Raw genomic sequence first — 20,181 nt, 5'->3', positions numbered from 1 at the left:
AAAAAATTCAGGCAGTCTGCCAAGTTTTTAACAATGTGTAAATGCAGGAAGTTTAACCACTTAAAGCCTAAATCTTTTTCTGACACTTGTTTCTTAAAGGATCACTAAAGCACACACACGTAGCCGTCTGTCTGACGTACTTAGTCTGGCGGACTTCCCGCCAGACTGTCCGTCGGACTTTCTGAACGGGCTACTTGCCCACACACGGCACTTTTTCAGTGGACTAATACGGCGTACTAAGTCCGCCGTACTATCCGCCCTACTTTTGAAATGAACGGACTCGCCCACACACGCGGAGGAAAGTCCGCTCATTTCGAGCGCATCTCCAGGTAGGCGGGGCCCACGAAGGAGACGTCGCTGGCCCCGCCGCCTGGTATGGACTTAAAGGGGAACCCCAACGCCGAAAAAAATCGGCACGGGGGTCCCCCCAAAGTCCACAACAGACCCTTGTACGAGCACGCTACCCGGCCGGCCAGGAAAGGAGGGGCGAGTGAGCGCCCCCCCCCCCCCCTGAGCCGTACCAGGCCGCGTGCCCTCAACATGAGGGATGCCTTGGGGAAGGGGGGGGGGCGGCGCGGCCCCCCCACCCCAAAGCACTTTGTCCCCATGTTGATGAGGACAAGGGCCTCTTCCCGACAACCCTGGCCGTTGGTTGTCGGGGTCTGCGGGCGGGGGGCTTATCAGAATCCGGGAACCCCCTTTAATAAGGGGGCCCCCGGATACCGGCCCCCCACCCTATGTGAATGAGTATGGGGTACAATGTACCCCTACCCATTCACCTGTAAAATAAAGTACAAAAAAAAAACACAACACACAAGATAAAATAATTTATTGCACAGCTCCGGGGGTCTTCCGGGGTCTTCTCGCCGGACTCCTCCGCTATCTTCTTGTAGCTCTTTTACTAGCGGAGGAGCCCGGCATTCTTCTTCGTCGCCGCGGCCTCTTCTGCCGACTTCAGGGGTCTTGTCCCCCTCTTCGGTTCTTCTGCTGGGCCACCGCGCCTTCTTATAGCTCTTTTACAGGCGGTGGCCCGGTCTTCTGTCGCCGCCACCTTCCGTTCTTCTCCTTCTCCTTCTCCTTGAAATGTTGACTCGACGTTCTCTCCGGCCGCAATGCCAGGGACGCGCTGCGACTTGTATAGGGACAAGGGGCGGTGTCACATGGGTTGATGTCACATGGGTTGGTCACATGGATTGATGTCACATGGCGACAGTCCCAGCATCCTCCGGGACTGTGACATCGTAAGGGGGCGGGGTCACCATGTGACACCAACCCATGTGACATCAACCCATGTGACCCTGCCCCTTGTCCCTATATAAGTGGCAGCGCGTCCCTGGCATTGCGGCCGGAGAGAACGTCGAGTCAACATCTCCAGGAGAAGAAGAAGAAGAAGAACGGAAGGCGGCGGCGGCGACAGAAGACCGGGCCACCGCCTGTAAAAGAGCTATAAGAAGGCACGGTGGCCCGGCAGAAGAACCGAAGAGGGGGACAAGACCCCCGAAGTCGGAAGAAGAGGCGGCGACGAAGAAGAATGACGGGCTCCTCCGCTAGTAAAAGAGATACAAGAAAATAGCGGAGGAGTCCGGCGAGAAGACCCCGGAAGACCCCCGGAGCTGTGCAATAAATTATTTTATCTTGTGTGTTGTGTTTTTTTTGTACTTTATTTTACAGGTGAATGGGTAGGGGTACATTGTACCCCATACTCATTCACATAGGGTGGGGGGCCGGTATCCGGGGGCCCCCTTATTAAAGGGGGCTCCCGGATTCCGATAAGCCCCCTGCCCGCAGACCTCGACAACCAACGGCCAGGGTTGTCGGGAAGAGGCCCTTGTCCTCATCAACATGGGGACAAGGTGCTTTGGGGTGGGGGGGGCTGCGCGGGCCCCCCTTCCCCAAGGCACCCCCCATATTGAGGGCACGCGGCCTGGTACGGCTCAGGAGGGGGGGGGGGCGCTCGCTCGCCCCTCCTTTCCTGGCCGGCCGGGTAGCGTTCTCGGACAAGGGTCTGTTGTGGACTTGGGGGGGACCCCCACGGCGTTTTTTTTTTTAAATTTTTTTATTTTTTTGTTTTTTTTGGCGTTGGGGTTCCCCTTTAAGTCCATACCAGGTGGCGGGGCCAGCGGCGTCTCCTTCGTGGGCCCCGCCTACCTGGAGACCCGCTCGAAATGAGCGGACTTTTCTCCGGGCGGGAAAAGTCCGCTCATTTCAAAAGTACGGCGGACTGGCACACACACGGCCGGATTGTCCGCCGAAATGCGAGTCCAGCGGGAAGATTGAAGTGTAAAACTACATTCTAAGTCCGCCGTACTTTCGGGTCAAAAAAGTATGCTGGAGGCTACACACGGGGGGATTGTTTGGCGGACTTGAGTTTGCCGGACTTTTCCACCCGCTTGTTTGATCGTGTGTACGCGGCATAAAGAAAACATTTTTTTTTTTTAAATAACAAACATGTTAAAGCGGGAGTCCATCGGGACTCCGCATTTTTTTTTTTTTTTTTTTTTTTTTTTTTAAAAAGCCAGCAGCTACAAATACTGCAGCTGCTGACTTTTAAAATAGTGACAATTACCTGTCCAGCGCGCCCGTGATGTCGGCACCCGAAGCCGATCTCTAGATCGTCTCTCGAGTGCTGCCGCCGCCATATTGGGTATGGGAATCAGGAAATGGAGCCTTTCAGCTTAATTTCCCGGTTCCCTACTGCGCATGCGCGAGTCGCGCTGTGCAATAAGGACGGTCCCCGCTGCCTCTGGGATCTGTGTGTTTCCCAGCAGGCAGTGGGGCACTTGCGGAAAGGGGCGTAATCTACGCCCCTTTCCGCAGAGAGCTATCCCAGGAGTGGGTGCAGATACCTGTACTGTACAGGTATCTGCTCCCCCCTGAAAGGTGCCAATTGTGGCGCCGGAGGGGGGGAGGGTTCCGATGAGCGGAAGGTCCACTTTAGGGTGGACCTCCGCTTTAAGGTTAAAAAACATTTACTTTTACAACCCCTTTAAGTTAAAATCAATATTTTTTGCTAGAAAATTACTTGGAACCCCCAAACATTTATTATATTCTAGCAGACCCTAGGGGATAAAATGTTAATTGCTGCAATATTTTATGCCACACTGTATTTGCCCAGCGGTCTTTCAAACGCAATTTTTTTGGGGAAAAATACACTGCAATTACAAGCTGCACAATTCTGGGCAAAATGAGAATCACAATTTTTTTTACTTAGAATAAAAAGATCATGATTCTCGCAACTTTATTTTTTATTTTTTTTAAAGGAGAGAGAGATTGATAAGAGTCCCCCTTCCTCCTCTGTCAGTTGTCACCTCACCTGCTGCTTGATCTTGTCATCCTCTGTCACCTTCCAGTGTGTTGTGGCCCCAGATGGACTCCAGGCAGTGCCGATCAGGGCTCTGGTCTCGGGGGGGGGGGGGGGGGGGTGGGGCTATACGGCTTGCTCCTGCTCTCAGCCACGTTTCCCACTGACATCACACGCCGCCTATATAAACTATGTACACACATCGCTCCAATATATATATATATATACACACTACCCTGTGTACACACATCGCCCCTCCATACATATATACACTACACTACACTATGTACACACACAGCTCCATACATATACACTCCTCCTCCATATACTACACTGGCGGGGTGACTTGTGTGCATGTGCCAATCCTGAACAAACAAGGCCACCACAAAGCACCTTGTCCCCATGTTGATGAGGTGTGGACAAAGATCTCTTCTGCACAACCCTTGCAGGGTGGTTGTGGGGATGTGGTGGATAACTTATTTTAATCTGGAAACTCCCTTTAACAAGGGGGCCTCCAGATCCCCCCCCGTGTGAATGGGTATGGTGTACATAGTACCTCTGCTCCATTCTCCCCCCAAAAATTGGGTAAATAAAAATAGACAGTTTTTGACAAGTCCTTTATTAAAAAAATTAAAAATGTCCCGTGATGTAGATCCATCTTCAATCCCGATGAATGCCGCCTGCACAAAAGAAAAAAAAATGCTTATGATGCTTTGCTTCTGCCAAATGACATGTTGCTTAAAGTACAACTAAACATAAAACTTTTTTTAGGTCTGCATAGAGTGGAGATGGATTAGAACACATGTTTATTTTGTTGTCTGTGCCCCATTAGAGAGATTGACCTCTATTTCTCCTGTTTACCATTATCAGTGAAAGTGAAAGAAAATTCAAAATTTTGGGTTGCCTGCAGAAAAGTATCAGAGGAGAAATCTTCCAATGTGGACATTAGCTCTAGCGGCCTGGGGGTCCCCAAGGAAACCCATTAATTTGCAGAGATTCCAGTTTTGGGTGTGGGGCAGGAAGTGAAGGGAAATCTCCCCAATGGGACACAGAGGGCAAAAAATAAGCTAACATGAGTTATTATAACCTTTCCTTTTTCTATCCAAAATTAAAAAAAAGCACTTTTTGACTATAGCTCTACTTTTGGGGTCAATTATTTCATAAAGATAATGGCCACACAGTGATGACATTGACCAGACTAGAGTCAACAATGATGTCACCAGATGATCCCACCCTTGCATAGCATTTAGGAAAAGAAAAATATTTACTGTCAGCTTTTTTGCAACAAGGATTAAGGCTGGATTCACACCTATGCATTTTTGGTGATTTTTGCATTTTGCAGATTTGCACTACAGTCCATTTAACATGGTTTCCTATGGAACACGTTCTGTGGTGCAAAATGCAAAAAGCACAAAAAATTCATAGGTGTGAATCCAGCCTTAGGATGTGTTCGCAGCTCCAACGTGTGCCCGAGCCCACCAGGAAGCTAACACTGCACGGCGCAAATCACAGACAGTGAGACATTTCAGAATCCACAGCTTCGCAGTGGGCTCGGGCACGTGGAGCTGTGAACATGCCCAAGCTCATCCATAGTAAGTATGATCCTTAACAACCAGCTGCTTGAGCTGAACTGTCACATTTAGCAGTGGTAGGAATACCACTGCTAAATGTTTTAGTTCCCCCTGCAGTTTGTCTGCGGTAAAATAATGTGCAAAAACACAACCTAAATACCTCAAAAAAAAAAAAAAAACAGCATGAGGAAAGTTTTATTTTATTTTTATTTATTTTTTTGTGAATTGCAGTTTAGGAGTTAAATACAGCACAAGTTATTTTACCTCAAATAATCATGCAATATTTACTCTTGTACAACAAAACTGGTCCAACAAGATCCGTACACCCGATCTTCAAGTACCACAACTGAGCTAAAAGTAACCTAAGTGTGCAACAGCTGATGCTTTAAATGAAATAAATATAAATAAGCGTTTACAGTGTAAACTAAAGTAAATAGTAGCGCTAAATAGTATAAATAAATCAACCCAGTGACATTTGATAGTGGTCAACACTAATACATAAATTAACAACTAATAATAAAGTTTGTGCAAAAATAGTCCATAAATAAAACTGAATTGTCTCAAACAAGGAAAGCGTAATTAATATATCCTGATGTGGAATCTTCAAAACTTTAACCACACGCATGCACTCAGTGTTTCCACTCCTTTGGTTAAAAACTCACCAAATGGCGATGCCTTGCACTCTCATTCTCGGCAAAACAGCATCATCACTTACAGGGTTAGATATCCAAAGAAATCCAGGCGTGACACCCGATATAATGAAACAAAGTGCTCCAATAGTGCAGTATTGTTGTAAAAAGTTTATTCTATTAAAACGGCTTCAAACATTGCACTCACATAAGCTCAAATCCATGAAGCCTAGAGGCATCCACTTGCAGCGGCAAATACTGGTGTAATGTGGTCTCAGCAGACAAAGCATAGGGGAACTGAATCTCACCCGCGAAAGATCGTGATCCTCTGAGCTTCACTTCCAATATAGCGTCAAGTGTGAAAAACTGGTTTCCGTACAGCCATATGGAGAGTCCATATCATCAGTTGTCACGTCTGGATATCGGTGGATATCTAGCTCTGTATGGGTTGATACTGGTTTGCCGAAAGATGACTCAGGGCAGTCAGATTGCGTTCCCAGATCTGATAGCTCTCCAGTAACTGGAATCTGATTGGCGTTACACCGTGCTATGCTATGAATGTGAATTTACTCACTTTTTTTTTTTTTTATATTTTTTTTTAGAATGGTACAAATTTCCACTTTGGGAAGATTCTGTTTAATGACTCTATCATCTTTCTCAATGGTAAGTTAAAATATAGTTACAATATAATTAATATAATGTAAGGCTGTGAACTTTCTCTCTCAGCATTCAGATATACTAGTGAAAGGCCTTATATAGTTGATTGTTTAGATTTAGAAGATACATTTCTTTTGTTTATTCATTGTTCGACATTGTTTTCTCTATGCTTCATGATTTGGTTATACTGCCGCCTGCAGTAGTAGGACATTATGTAGGAAAAAAAAAAGAAAAGCTCATCCTAGTTATTTTAGTTTCCCGCTTTTTCTATGCTTTTCCTCTTGAAAAAAGACACAAGTCCATCAAGTCCAACCTATGTGTATGATTATATGTCAGTATTACATTGTATATCCCTGTTTGTTGTGGTTGTTCAGGTGCTCATCCAATAGTTTTTTGAAACTATCGATGCTCCCCGCTGATGCCACCACCTGTGGAAGGGAATTCCACAGCCTTGCCGCTCTTACAGTAAAGAATCCTCTACATAGTTTAAGGTTAAACTTCTTTTCTTCAAATTTTAATGAGTGGCCACGTGTCTTGTTAAACTCCCTTCCGCGAATACATTTTATCCCTATTGTGGGGTCACCAGTACAGTATTTGTAAATTTAAATCATATCCCCTCTCAAGTGTCTCTTCTCCAGAGAAAATAAGTTCAGTGCTCGCAACCTTTCCTCATAACTAATATCCTCCAGACCCTTTATTAGCTTTCTTGCCCTTCTCTGTACTCTCTACATTTCCAGTACATCCTTCCTGAGGACTGGTGCCCAGAACTGGACAGCATACTCTAGGTGTGGCTGGACCAGAGTCTTATAGAGTGGGAGAATTATCATTTTAGCTCTGGAGTTGTTCCCCATTTTAATGCATGCCAATATTCTGTTTGCTTTGTTAACAGCAGCTTGTCATTGCATGCCATTGCTGAGCCTATCATCTACTAGGGCCCCCACATCCTTTTTCATCCTAGATTCCCCCAGAGGTTCTCCCCCCTGTGTATAGATTGCATTCATATGTTTGCCACCCAAATGCATTATTTTACTACGTTAAGCCTCATTTGCCATGTAGTTGCACACCTCATGGATTTGTTCAGATCCTTTTGCAAGGTTTCCACATTCTGTGGAGAAGTTATTGCCCTGCTTAGCTTAGTATCATCCACAAATACAGAGATTTACCCCATCCTTCAGGTAATTTATGAATAAATTAAATAGGATTGCTCCCAAGTACGGAACCCTGAGGGACCCCACTACCTACCATTCCAAGTACACCCCATTTATCACCACCTTCTGAACTCGCCCTTGTAGCCAGTTTTCAATCCATGTACTCGCCCTATGGTCCATGCCAACGGACCTTATTTTGTACAGTAAACGCTTATGGGGAACTGTGTCTATGCTTTTGAAAAATCTAGATACACCACGTCTACGGGCCTTCCTTTATCTAGATGACAACTCACCTCTTCATAGAAGGTTAATAGACTGGTTTGCGAGAGTGTTTCTTCATGAATCCATGCTGATTACTGCTAATGATACCATTCTCAGTACTAAAATCTTGTATACAGTCCCTTATCATCCCCTCCAAGAGCTTGCAAACTATTGATTTTGGGCTAACTGGTCTGTAATTCCCGGGGATGTATTTTGAGCCCTTTTTAAATATTAGTGCTACATTGGCTTTTCTCCAATCACCTGGTACCATTCCAGTCAGTAGACTGTCAGTAAAAATTTGGAACAATGGTCTGACAATTACTTGACTGAGTTCCCTAAGTACCCTCGGATGCAAGCCATCTGATCCCGGTGATTTATTAATACGTTTTCCAAGTCTAATTTTAAATCTGTCCTCTGTTAACCATGGAGGTGCTTCCTGTAATGTGTCATGAGGATAAACACTGCAGTTTTGGTTACTGAAGCCCCTGATTCCCTCGTGAAGACTGAGCAGAAGAATAAATTCAATACCTTCACCATCTCCCCATCCTTTGTAACCAGATGTCCTTCCTCATTCTTTATGGGGCCAATATGGTCTGTCCTCCTTTTTTTTACTGTTTATATACTTAGAATTTCTTGGGATTTTTTTTCTTTCCTCCGCTATGTGTCTTTCGCGTTCTATCTTAGCCCCTCTAATTGCGCACTTACATTTCTCGTTGGATTCTTTATAAAGTCTGAATGCTGATGATGATCTCTCAACCTCATGTTTTTTGAAGGCCTTCTCTTTTGCTTTTATATACGTTTTTTTTTTTTTTGTAACTCAAGTTTATTAAAGAGGAAGTAAACCCCTTCAAACCACTTTGACCTACAGGTAAGCCTAGATTAAGGCTTACCTGTAGGTCCAAGCAATATCTCCTAAACCTATATGGTTTAGGAGATATTTGCCCGAAAATGGGCACCGCTGTCTACGGCGCATGCGCCGTAGACAGCGGCGCGCAGGCGCACTAAATGCGGCAAGTCCAAGAATGGATTTGCCTAATTTGTCGACTCCCGTGCGCATGCGCGGGAGTGACGTCATCGCGGCTTCGCCGAATGGCAGCGGCGGAGCTGCGAGACGCGACTCCCGTGCGCATGCGCGGGAGTGACGTCATCGCGGCTTCGCCGCTGTCATTGGTCGAAGCTGCGAGACGCCACCAGCAAGATGGATGCGGCGGACTACAGGGATCAGCGGCGACTTCGCTGGCTCCTGTGTCAGGTAAGTGACACATAATGAGCTACTATGCGATGCATAGTAGTCCATTATGCTTTACCTTTGCAGGGAAAAAAAGAGGAAGTAAACCCATTAGGGTTTACTTCCTCTTTAAAGATTTTACATAAAGAGCAGGTTACAAAGCAAACATTGAATAACGTACAGTTATACAGGTGGTAGTCGGGTTATTACATCAATGGAGAGTCTACCTAAAGTTGGGAGTTAGCTAAGTTAAAGTTTACTCATGGGGGGTATGCATTTAGGGTGTTTGAGCTAAAGGTTCCAGTTTTTTTGGACACTAGGAAGTTGTAAGTAGGCTTTGGCTTGCATAAATTCCATTAAACAGTGGTTGTTCAAGAGGGCAGTTATTTCCGTGTTAGAGGGGGAGTGGGGAGATTTCCAGTTTTTGGCAATAGCCAGGCGTGTTGCAATAAAGACATGGGAGACAATCGTACGTGAAGAGCAAGGCCACAATTTTATGTCTAGGCCTAATAGTACCATTTACAGTGTTCGGGGTACAGGATTCGGAATAATGGAAAGGAGGAGTTTAGTCCACAATAGAGTTTAGAGGAGCATAGTCCACAATATGGCAAGGATAATGCCCCGTACACACGAGAGGGATTACGGTAAGTCTGACAGACCTCCAAAGGAGTTCCGCCGGAGTTCCGACGGAATTCTGGCGGATTTTTCGACCGAACGGACTTGACCACACACCATCACACCAAACTCCGACGGAGTCGAACGTGATGACGTACGACTGGATTCGACGTAGGAAGTTCATAGACAGTAGCCAATAGCTGCCCTAGCGTCGGTTTTAGTCCGTCGGAGTAGCACACACACGAGCGAATTTTTCGAAGGGGACCGGGTCCGGCGGAGTTCCGTCGGGAAAATTTGAAGCATGCTTCATTTCTAAAGTCCGTCAGACTTTTGCGAAGCTAAAGTCCGTTGCAGCCCACACACGATCGGATAGTCTGACGGACTCGGTCTGACGGACTTTGGATGTTGAAAAGTCCGCTCGTGTGTACGGGGCTTTAGGCAGTCCCACCATATGTGGAATGGGGTTCCTGGGGATCCACAATTTCTCCAGCAGAGATTAGATGAATTTGGGTAGATCCTGGCAAGTCTGCATGGTGTGAGGTACCAGTTGTGAAATTATTTTTGGACAGTTTCCCAGCGGGGGAAACATCTGGATTTTTTATGCATTTTTACATTGGAGTTAAGCCATCCGACTTTTGTTAGCTCTTTTAAATTTATTACCAATGGGATGCATTGGCTAATGCCTTTATTTAATATGCTTTTAAAACAAACCCATCTCTCCTCCGTGTTCTTTGTTCCTAAGATTTTATCCCAATTTATGCCTTCTAGCAAGGTTCATAGTTTAGGGAAGTTTTTATTTTTATTTTTTTTTTATTTTTTATTTGATGTCTTTGTATTCCCCTTATGTTTCCTATTTGTGTGATTTATACTGAAGCCAATAGACCTGCGATTGTTGTTTCCTAAATTGCCCCATGTTTCCACATCCATGACTCAGGTCTGTATTGTTGGTAATCAGTAGATCCAGTAACGCTTTATTTCTAGTTGGTGCATCTACCATCTGAACAATGAAATTGTCCTGCGAGATATTTAGGAACTGGCGAGCCTTAGATGAATGTGTGGTTCCCTCCACCCAGTCTATGTCTGGATAATTAAAATCCCCCATTATGATAATGCTTCCATCCTTGCTGCTTATACAAATTGTGATAGGAGATCCGTCTTCTCCTCCTCCCTCTGGTTAGGAGGACTATAGCATACTCCCAGTATTATTTTCCCTTTTAGCTTCATCCCTTTTGGAGCTCATCCCATAAGGATTCCACCTCCTCCCTAGCTCCCTTAGTGATGTCACCTCTCACATTTACTTGTACATTATTATTGATATGTAGGCATACCCCTCTCCCTTTTTTACTCTATCCCTGCAACAAAGGATATACGTTTTAATGGTTGCCAGGTCTCTGAAATTCCCACAAAATCCAAATCCTCCTCGTACAACAGTATCTCAAGTTCACCCATCTTGTGGCTCCTGGCATTGGTGAACATGCCACATAATTTAGACCGGTCGCATACCATTTTCTTATTGGGTTTTCCGAGACTGCGGCTAGGACTTGTTACTATACTTGCCTTGGGTTTATGTGCTTTAGTCAACCTACCACTAATGCCCTCAATGCTACCCTCTGGAATATGTTCTGCGCTGACTATCTCTAGCTCTGAGCCTTCCCTGCCGCACACCCCCCCCCCCCCTTCTTTCTTGTACATCACGGGACACAGAGACTCAGTAATTACTGATGGGTTATAGGGTATCAATAGGTGATTGGACACTGGCACACCCTAGACAGGAAGTTCAATCCCCCATATAACCCCTCCTACTGGAGGTACCTCAGTTTTTTCGCCAGTGTCTTAGGTGTCCACTGGAATATCTTACACTGGGGCAAGCCATGTAACCGGATCCATTCAAAGTGTCTTTTCCAGGCCGAATTGGATGGTACCCGGGCCTCGTGTCCGAAGAAACAAGGTTTTACCTGTAATGACGCGCACACACGATCAAACAATCCGGTGGAAAAGTCTCCAGGTAGCCGGGACTAGCGAAGGAAGTGTCGCTGGCCCCGTCGCCTGGTATGGAGTTAAAGGGTCCCCCTCTAGGTCCATATCAGACCCTTATCCGAGCACACTGAATGAAGATTGGGTCTGTTACACAGAACCCTGCAGCTGGATAAGGCAAGGGAGACTCCTTAAGAATTTTTCTAGTTCTAATAGGTTTCTACTTTAAAGCGGGGTTCCACCCTACAGTGGAACTTCTGCTGATCGGAACCCTCCCCCCCTCCGGTGTCACAATTGGCACCTTACAGGGGGGAGGGGGGGTGGAGATACCTGTCAAAGACAGGTATTTACACCCGCTTCCGGGCATAGACTCCCGTGGGAGTCTATGTCATTTCCTGTCCTGCCGCGCTGTCTGCTGGGACACACACGGGTCCCAGTGACAGCGCAGACAATTCCTATTGTGCTGCGCATCTCGCGCATGCGCAGTAGGGAACCGGGAAGTGAAGCCGATCCGCTTCACTTCCTGATTCCCTCACCTAGAATGGTGACGGCAGCAGCCGAGCGATCGATCGGCCTCGGTTGCCGGCATCGCTGGAACCCGGGACAGGTGAGTGTCCATTTATTAAAAGTCAGCAGCTGTAGTATTTATAGCTGCTGGCTTTTAATATTTTTTTTTTTTTTTAGGTGGAATCCCTCTTTAAAGTGGAAGTAAACCCACTTTTTTAACTTTTACCTACAGGAAAGCCTATAATAAGGCTTACCTGTAGGTAAAAAAAATATCTCCTAAACCTGTACGGTTTAGGAGATATTCCCCTCGGTATGCGCCGCTGACTGCAGCGGCGCATGCGCACAAGGGGGTTCTCTCCGCGAAAATCCGGCAGCGCTCGTCCGGCCGGATTTAAATCTCCCGCGCGCATGCGCGGGAGTGACGATGTCGCGGCTCCGGCCACTCACAGCGCCGGAGCCGCGATACCCGGAAGAGACGCCGAGGGAGCATGTCGGCTTCCTCGGCGTGGATCGGGCGAGATGTCGGGGCCTCGTTCTAAGGTAAGTATTTCATAATGAGCTAGTATGCGGTGCATACTAGCTCATTATGCCTTTTGCTTTGCAGGTTTTAAAAAAAAAAAAAAAAAATGCGGGTTTACTACCGCTTTAAGTAAATGTATGCTATACCTAAAGTCACCACCGGGGGCTGTCAAGAACGCATACCTTTCATGCCTGATCTGTCTTGTCTGAGTGTACGCTCCTCCAAGCCATGCTCCAGGTAGGATGCGGGAAGGGGGTTTTCTCCTGCAGGGATTCTCTCCCCACGGCTTGGGTTAGGCACAGAGAAGTGGTAGTATACCACACCGCCCACCACCATTACAGTGGCTTCCCATCCACCGGTCCTGCTCTCTCTTCCGCCCCAGCCTCCCCTCCATGCAGGTTCCGAGGATCGGAGCCTCGGCTCACGTGGAAAAGCAGTCTTTTTTGAAAAGAGGAGGGGGGGCAGAGCATTGAAGCGGTTTTGCACCTTAAAAAAAATATTAAAAGCCAGCAGCTACAAATATTGCAGCTGCTGACTTTTAATAAATTGTCCCAGGGTCCAGCGATGTCGGCGGCAGATGAGCGATTGCTCGTCTCTCTGCTGCCCCCGCCGCCATCCTCTGTCAGGGAATCGGGAAGTGAACCGTTGCGGCTTCACTGCCCGGTTCCCTACTCCGCATGCGTGAGTCGCGCTGCGCATCTCTGCTGGTCCCCGCTGTTTCCTGGGAACTGTGTGTTTCCGGAACACAACGGGGGGGCGGGGCATCTGCGGCGGTCTGTCCCGGAAGTGGGTGCAGATACCTGGATTATCCAGGTAACTGCACCCCCTCCCCCCTGAAAGGTGCTGATTGTGGCACCGAAGGGGCGGAGGGATCAGATGAGCGGAACTTCCATTTTAGGGTGGAGAACCGCTTTAATGCAACGTCAGCGTAGTTATACGCCCACATCGCTGGCTACACAGGCTATAAAATGCACTCTTTTGCAGGTGCACACAGCCTATGGAGGGACACAGAGCTGACAGGCGCATGTGAGTCTGGGACACAGGCATTCCCTGGCAGCATTTACTTAAGCACCAGACTGGGTCTTGGTAGCAGTGGCAGTTGCTGCACTACATTGCCCAGCAGTTAGTGCTTTTTTGTGGTACCTCTACCTTTGTTGCTTTGCACTATTGGCAGAAGAGTTACAAATATCCCGAAAAACAGGGGCTCAAAGGGATCTCCCTCAGGCTCTGAGGACCCCCCCTCTGCAGCACCCCCCCCCCCCTGAAAGACTTGGGGAAGCTGGTCAGGGTGAGCTGTTGGGGTCAGGGGCTGCATCTGCTTTTGGCACTTCAGCCCCTGTATGCGTTACGCAGGAGGTTTTTTCCTCAACCATAAATAGGCTAGAGGAAAGATTAGTGGACTTAATCACATCTTCATTCAGTGGAAGAAAATGCACTAGGTCCTCCTCTGCCACCCAGGACCCTCAAACAGAGGAACTCTGGGGAAAAAGGAGAGGAATCCCCCTCAGAGGATCGGGATGAGACTGATGATTCCTCTTTTGAGGAATCAAGTAGAGAATAGCCCTCTTCAGCTTCTCAGGATTAGAAGGTGTTGGTGCAAGTGACAGCCTCCTTTGTCAGGCTCAGGAACTAAATCTCAGAGTCAACCCCAGGAACAAAAATCCTGGGGAAGGAAGTCTAGAAAACGCTAAAGCCTCTTTATGAAGGGGCGTCCCCGCTTGCTCGGGTGTGGGGAAGACTGCTACAGTTCTCAAGGCTCTGGCAGGAGGATTTTCAGGACAGATGGAGGGGGGGGGGGGGTCTCCACAATAACTCTAGGTTACAAACTAGAGTTATGAGTATCCCCTTCTCCTCGTTTGCTCTGATCAAATGTTCCCAGAGACCCAAATAAAAAGAAGTCTCTTTTTCTAGTGTTAGAGTGACTATTGTCGCAAAAAGTTATCGTGGTAGTTCCCACACAAGAGCAGGGATTGAGGTTTTATACAAACCTTTTCACGGAACCAAAGCCTAATGGAGATGTCGGCTCATTCTAGATTTCAAGGATCTAAACCTTTTCCTAAAAGTACAGTCCTTTCGCATGGAATCGTTCCGATCTGTAGTCTCCATCCTACAAGGAGGAGAACTTCTGGCGTCAATAGACATCAAGGATGCCTCTTTTCCATGCTCATCAAAAGTACCTGCTTTTCGAAGTAGAAAAACACCACTTTCAGTTAGTAGCTCTGCCTTTCGGGCTAGCTACTACACCTCGGGTGTTTACAAAAATCTTGGCCCCTCCTCTGGCCAGATTAAGTGCCCAAGGTATAACAGTAATAGCATACCTAGACGACCTGCTCTTGATAGACCGGTCCGGAGCCCGCTTGGACCAAAACTTGGTCACCACAGTCAGCTATCTGGAGTACCTAGGTTGGGTCCTCAACTTGGAGAAGTCTTCTTTAAAGCCAGTAAGAAGACTAGAGTATTTGGGTCTGGTCATAGATGCAGCCCAGAAGAGGGTATTTTTACCCCAGGCAAAGATCAGTGCAGTAAAAGAACTGATTCAGGTAGTCAGGGCAAAGAAGGGTCTTTCTATTCGCCTTTATATGAGGCTGCTGGGGAAGATTGCAAGCAGTTCCCTATGCTCAGTTTCATTAGAGATTGCCTAGAACAAGAAGGTTTAGGCGTTAGATTTTCTGATGCGTCTGTCTCCTGCAGTGCATCAGAGCCTCAGTTGGTGGCTGATACCCGAAAATCTGCAAAAAGGAAAATCCCTTTTACCAGTTACCTGGAGAGTAGTAACAACACATACCAGTCTTTCGGGATGGGGAGCAGTTCTCAAACAGTCGACTGTCCAAGAGAAATGGTCCAAGACTGAGAGGTCCTTACCCATCAACATTCTGGAGATCCGCGCAGCGTATCTTGCCCTAAAGGCCTGGACACTCAGGTTTCAGGGTTGCCCTGTCAGGATCCAGTCCGACAATGCCACAGCAGTGGCTTATATCAATCACCAAGGAGGCACCAGGAGTCGTGCATCTCAGGGAGAAGTGAACCAGATCTTAATCTGGGCAGGAAAGCATGTGCCGTGCATATCGGCAATCTTCATTCCGGGGGTAGAGAACTGGCAGGCGGACTACTTAAGTTGCCGGCAGTTAGTCCCAGGGGAATGGTCTCTTAACCCGACATCTTGGCCATATGCCAAAGATGGGGGATTCCGGATGTAGATCTCTTTGCGTCCAGGTTCAACAACAAGATCAACGACTTTGTGCCAAGAACAAGGGATCCTCTTACATCTGGGACAGATGTGTTGGTGACTCCATGGCATCAGCTCTCGCTGATTTATGCATCCCCTCCTATTCTGCTACTGCCACGACTTCTTTGCAGGATCGGGAAGGAAAAGAAGTCAGTACTTCTGGTGGCCCAGAAGAGCTTGGTATGCAGAAATAGTAAAGATGGCAGTAGGTTGGTTCCCCGCGGACCCTACCGTCACGTCCAGACCTGTTATCCCAAGGTCCAGTGTTCCATCCTGCCTTACAAATGCTAAATTTGATGGTTTGGCTATTGAAACCCAAGTTTTAAAGAGTGATGGGCCTCAGGCCCTGTGATTTCTACCTTAGTACTGGTGACCAACTGAGAAATCGGCCCAGTCCTCCAGGAACCCAAACCCCTCCTTGCTACACCAACTCCTCGGCCACTTGTTTACTTCCCTAATCTCCCTCTGCCTTTCTGGTGTGGCTCGCATTACCGGTAGTATTCCTGAGAATACTACCTTGGAGGTTATTTTCCTCAATTTAGCTTGCAAGTCCCTAAAATCTTTCCTTAGGACACTATCTGCCTCTGACTTCATCATTGGTCCCAATGTGCACCATGAAAGCCGGGTCTTCCCCAGCCCCGGCAGCTAGAAGAGTCCCTCAGCTCCAGCAGTGCTGGTCCCTGACTGGTTTCAACAATGTCACTCAATGGAGCATACTTATTGGGATGCTCCAGCCCTGGATTGGCCTCTCTGGCACTTCCCCCTCTGCCCTTCCTGACTGTCACCCATCTACTCTTTTCTAGTGCCTGCACCTCTTTGTCTCCACCTGCCTCTATGCTGGTCCATGTCGGGTATGTTCTTGGCTCTCCTTTAGTATGGAGGGTCTTCTCAATGCTGACATTTGCTTCCCTAGATTCATTACCTGGGCTTCCAGGGAAACAATGCACTTAAATTTTGCACAGCAGTATTCACCCTTGATTGGATGATCAAGGAGCGCATACATGCTACAAGATGTACACCGAGTCATATCTCCACACCCGCCGGGCATCATACCTACTAATTTAATGAGGATTGGGGATTATACCCTGTCCAAATTACCTAACTAGCTTCTTAACACTAATACTCAACAAGACAATACACAGGTACTCGCAGACCCACGTGCACTCACAATACACAATTACTAATGATCCACACACGCGCTACTCAGACAATACTCAGGTACTCACAATACACAGGTACTACCTGACACTAATACTCAATACAGCCCAGATGCACTCGTAGCACTTATGTATTAGAATACACACTCACACTACACAGGTACTTTGACCACTTAGACTAGTTCCACTAACTTTGGTTTTTAACTCACCAGCAAACTCAAAGATGAGCAGGCTTAAAATGAGTTCTACAGAAAGCTATATAGGCCTCAAGCACCTGTGATCAATTAATCACTCTCCTTAATTAGTAGGCTGAACAAAGGAAATAAAATAAAAGTCTGTTTAAAAAGTGACAGAAAAGCGTGTTAAGCTGCAAGGAAAAGCCCCAAAAAGAACCTAAAAATGCAACACAGCAATCGCCAGCAGTCCAAAGCAAAACAGCAGTCTGGCCAAAGCATATGTAATTCTTGCCCCAAGTGGTTTTGGATGCCGTGGCTCTGACTGTGGCAGCCTGTGGAGTTTTGGTTCCTCTGGAGAAGTATGACCTGTCAGTGTCCACCTCAGGTAAGCTGCACCCTGGCAGGTGGTGTCCTGCTCTTTATCCCAGCAGAACCTCAGTGTCTTGATCTGGGAAGTGGTGTGGTAATGTTTTCCCCTCTTCTTTGGTTGTATGGTACTTGCCCTCTCCGGAGGCACAATGCAGGGGTCAACCTTTGCTGTGGGGGACTATACTTCCTTTTATGTCCTCCAGGGTACTTTCTGTGAGTGCTGTTAGCCTGGGGATAAGCTGTTGGCCGCAGCCTGAGTTATGTGCTTACACTGTAGGCTTGGGAACTGATATTTCTCCTGCCTCTCTGCACCTTTCCATTTTATCCCTTGGGAAGCCTTTGGGGGCTCTCTGCACCCCGGCCTGTATGGAGACCACATTTGCAACACACTTCTACGGTGCCATTTTAGTTTTTCAGCACTATGCCCTTTTCTTATCGTACATCACGGGACACAGAGCCATAGTAGTTACTATGTGGGTTATAGACCATCTTCAGGTGATGGACACCGGCACGCCCTAAAACAAAAAGTGCACTCCCTATATAACCCCTCCCACTACTGGGAGCGCCTCAGTTTTTTCACCAGTGTCTAAGGTGTTGGTCACGAGTAAAGATGTGCTGTGCTGAGCTCCACTGGAGCAATCCTTGCTGTGGCTATCCATGCAGACTGGATCCATTCAAAATGGTCTTTTTGGCCGAATTGAATGGTACTTTTTAGAGAGCAGGACTCCCGGGATCCAGTACTTTTTGGTAGTAAGGCCATGAAGTTTTACTGGTGGAGGTGCTAGTACAGGTCCAGGATACTGGGTTTACTTGAGGATCCCCAGCTCCTAAAGATTGGGTCTGTTGGTTTACCATAGAAAACCCTGTGGCAAGAAAGGTAAGTGGAGTTTTCTAATAAATGTTTTTAATTGTTCTTATGAATGTCTCCTTTAAAGTGGTTGTAAACCCTTACAAACCACTTTGACCTACAGGTAAGCCTAAATTAAGGCTTACCTGTAGGTCCAAGCAATATCTCCTAAACCTATATGGTTTAGGAGATATTTGCCCGAAAACGGGCACCGCTGTCTACGGCGCATGCGCCGTAGACAGCGGCGCACTAAGCGCGCCATTTCCAAAAATGGAGCTGCCGCGCGTGTCGACTCCCGTGCGCATGCGCGGGAGTGACGTCATCGCGGCTTCGCCGAATGACAGCGGCGGAGCTGCGAGACGCCACCAGCAAGATGGATGCGGCGGACTACAGGGGACAGCGGCGACTTCGCTGGCTCCTGTGTCAGGTAAGTGACACATAATGGGCTACTATGCGATGCATAGTAGTCCATTATGCTTTGCCTTTGCAGGGAATGAAAGAGGAAGTAAACCCATCAGGGTTTACTTCCTCTTTAAGATCAGTAAATGCTGTCATGTCTATGTGTCACCACTGGGGGCTGTATTGAGCACACACGACCTCACGCTCAGAGAGCACGATGTGTCAGGAAAGCTGAGATGCTTCTTCCTCCGGTAAGCTTGGGGGGTTCTTCTCCCCACCAGTCCCCCCTCTGCTGATTGTCTTCCCCTCTTCTTGGGGGGAAAAAGCACTGTAGGCAACATGGGGGTGGTTAACACGGCATTGGTGTCCTCCAATGTCCAACACGAAGAGGCATGGTTTTAAAAGCACCATTCGTGTTGTTGCAGGCTGTGGAGGGACATGAGCAAAAGTGGCATCAAGAGGTTTGGTGACTCAACCATTTCCTTTGACACATTTTACTGTTGCATCGGGCTGGGCATTAATAGCAGCAACTGTGCTGGACAATCGCTCAAGCAGTGAATGCATTCCTTCTGGTAGTACCTCTGCTTTGTGCATTGGGCTATGAGCGGAAGGGGGGTAAAAACACCTCAAAGGGCTCTAGAGGGTCTGTTGTCGCATGACAGCCTAGATCCAGCTCAAAAAAGATGGCATCCTCCTTTGAGAGTGAAGTGGCCATTCTGAGTGAGCCATCAGGAGGGGCTGGTGTTGCAGCAGCTCTTGACACTGCAGCCCCTGTGTATATCACTAAGGAGGTTATTTCTTCTAACATTTTAAATTTGGAGCAAGAGATTGATGCTTTAATCACATCCCAGAGTGGACCTAAGCGTAGCAGATCCTCGCCCACTGCTCATGACTCTCATGCTGTGGGACAAGGGGTGAGGGATAATGAATTTCTCTCAAAAGATCAGGAAGAGGCTGATGACTCCTCTTCCGAAGATCCTAATATGAAAGGATTGGCTTCACAGGAGAGACTATTGGTACAATCTCACTAAATTGGTCCGCTCAACTTTTTTACTGCCTGTAACGCAGTCAGTTCGATGAGCCCACCTCTGGTTTGGGGTAATTAAAGCCTCCCCAATCTGTTGATGCCTTTCCTATCCATTCATGGCTATAGAAGCTTATGTATTCTAAATGGGAGCACCCAGATACAGTTTTTTCCTCCTAAAACGTTTTCTATACTTTATCCTATGGGGAAATGCAGCAATTGACGCTGCTATATCCTCTGTGAACAAGAACCTGACTTGTCCTGTAGACAATGCTCAAATGTTGAAGGATCCAACAGATAAGTTGGAACTTCTCTTTAAAAACAACATTTCTCACTCAGGTTCAGTCGATCAGCCTGCTTTGGCAGCGATTGGGATATCTCAGTCCTTAAAGGACCAGTTTGTAGAGGTGCTCAAACTTTTTCCTGATCAGCAGGCCCAGGAGTTGGCCGGTATATGAGGCATTGTGTTTCACAGGAGACGCTATGAAAGGTTCTATTCTCCAAGCCTCGCGGCTCATGCTAGGACTGGTGCATGTGCCTAGAATCCTAGAATCCTGCCCCCCTCCTTGTGA

General features: G+C 47.3%; 1 protein-coding gene across 2 annotated transcripts in view; it reads left to right on the top strand.

Annotated features, from left to right (window-relative positions):
• The window catches only part of TMEM87A (transmembrane protein 87A), a 144,347-nt gene that overhangs the window by 6,497 nt on the left and 117,669 nt on the right, over window positions 1-20,181 (top strand). For both annotated transcript variants that reach the window (XM_077464842.1, XM_077464841.1), the window contains exon 2: window positions 6,104-6,164. In XM_077464842.1, coding sequence (XP_077320968.1) covers window positions 6,104-6,164 — 61 coding nt within the window. The remainder of the gene's footprint in view (window positions 1-6,103; window positions 6,165-20,181) is intronic.

Source organism: Lithobates pipiens, unplaced genomic scaffold, assembly GCF_037356315.1.
Source record: "Lithobates pipiens isolate NorthernLeopardFrog02 unplaced genomic scaffold, aLitPip1_a1.2 Scaffold_30, whole genome shotgun sequence".
Classification (NCBI taxonomy): domain Eukaryota; kingdom Metazoa; phylum Chordata; class Amphibia; order Anura; family Ranidae; genus Lithobates; species Lithobates pipiens.
Note: the sequence above shows the minus strand (reverse complement) of the source record. Positions and strands in the feature narration are given on the sequence as shown.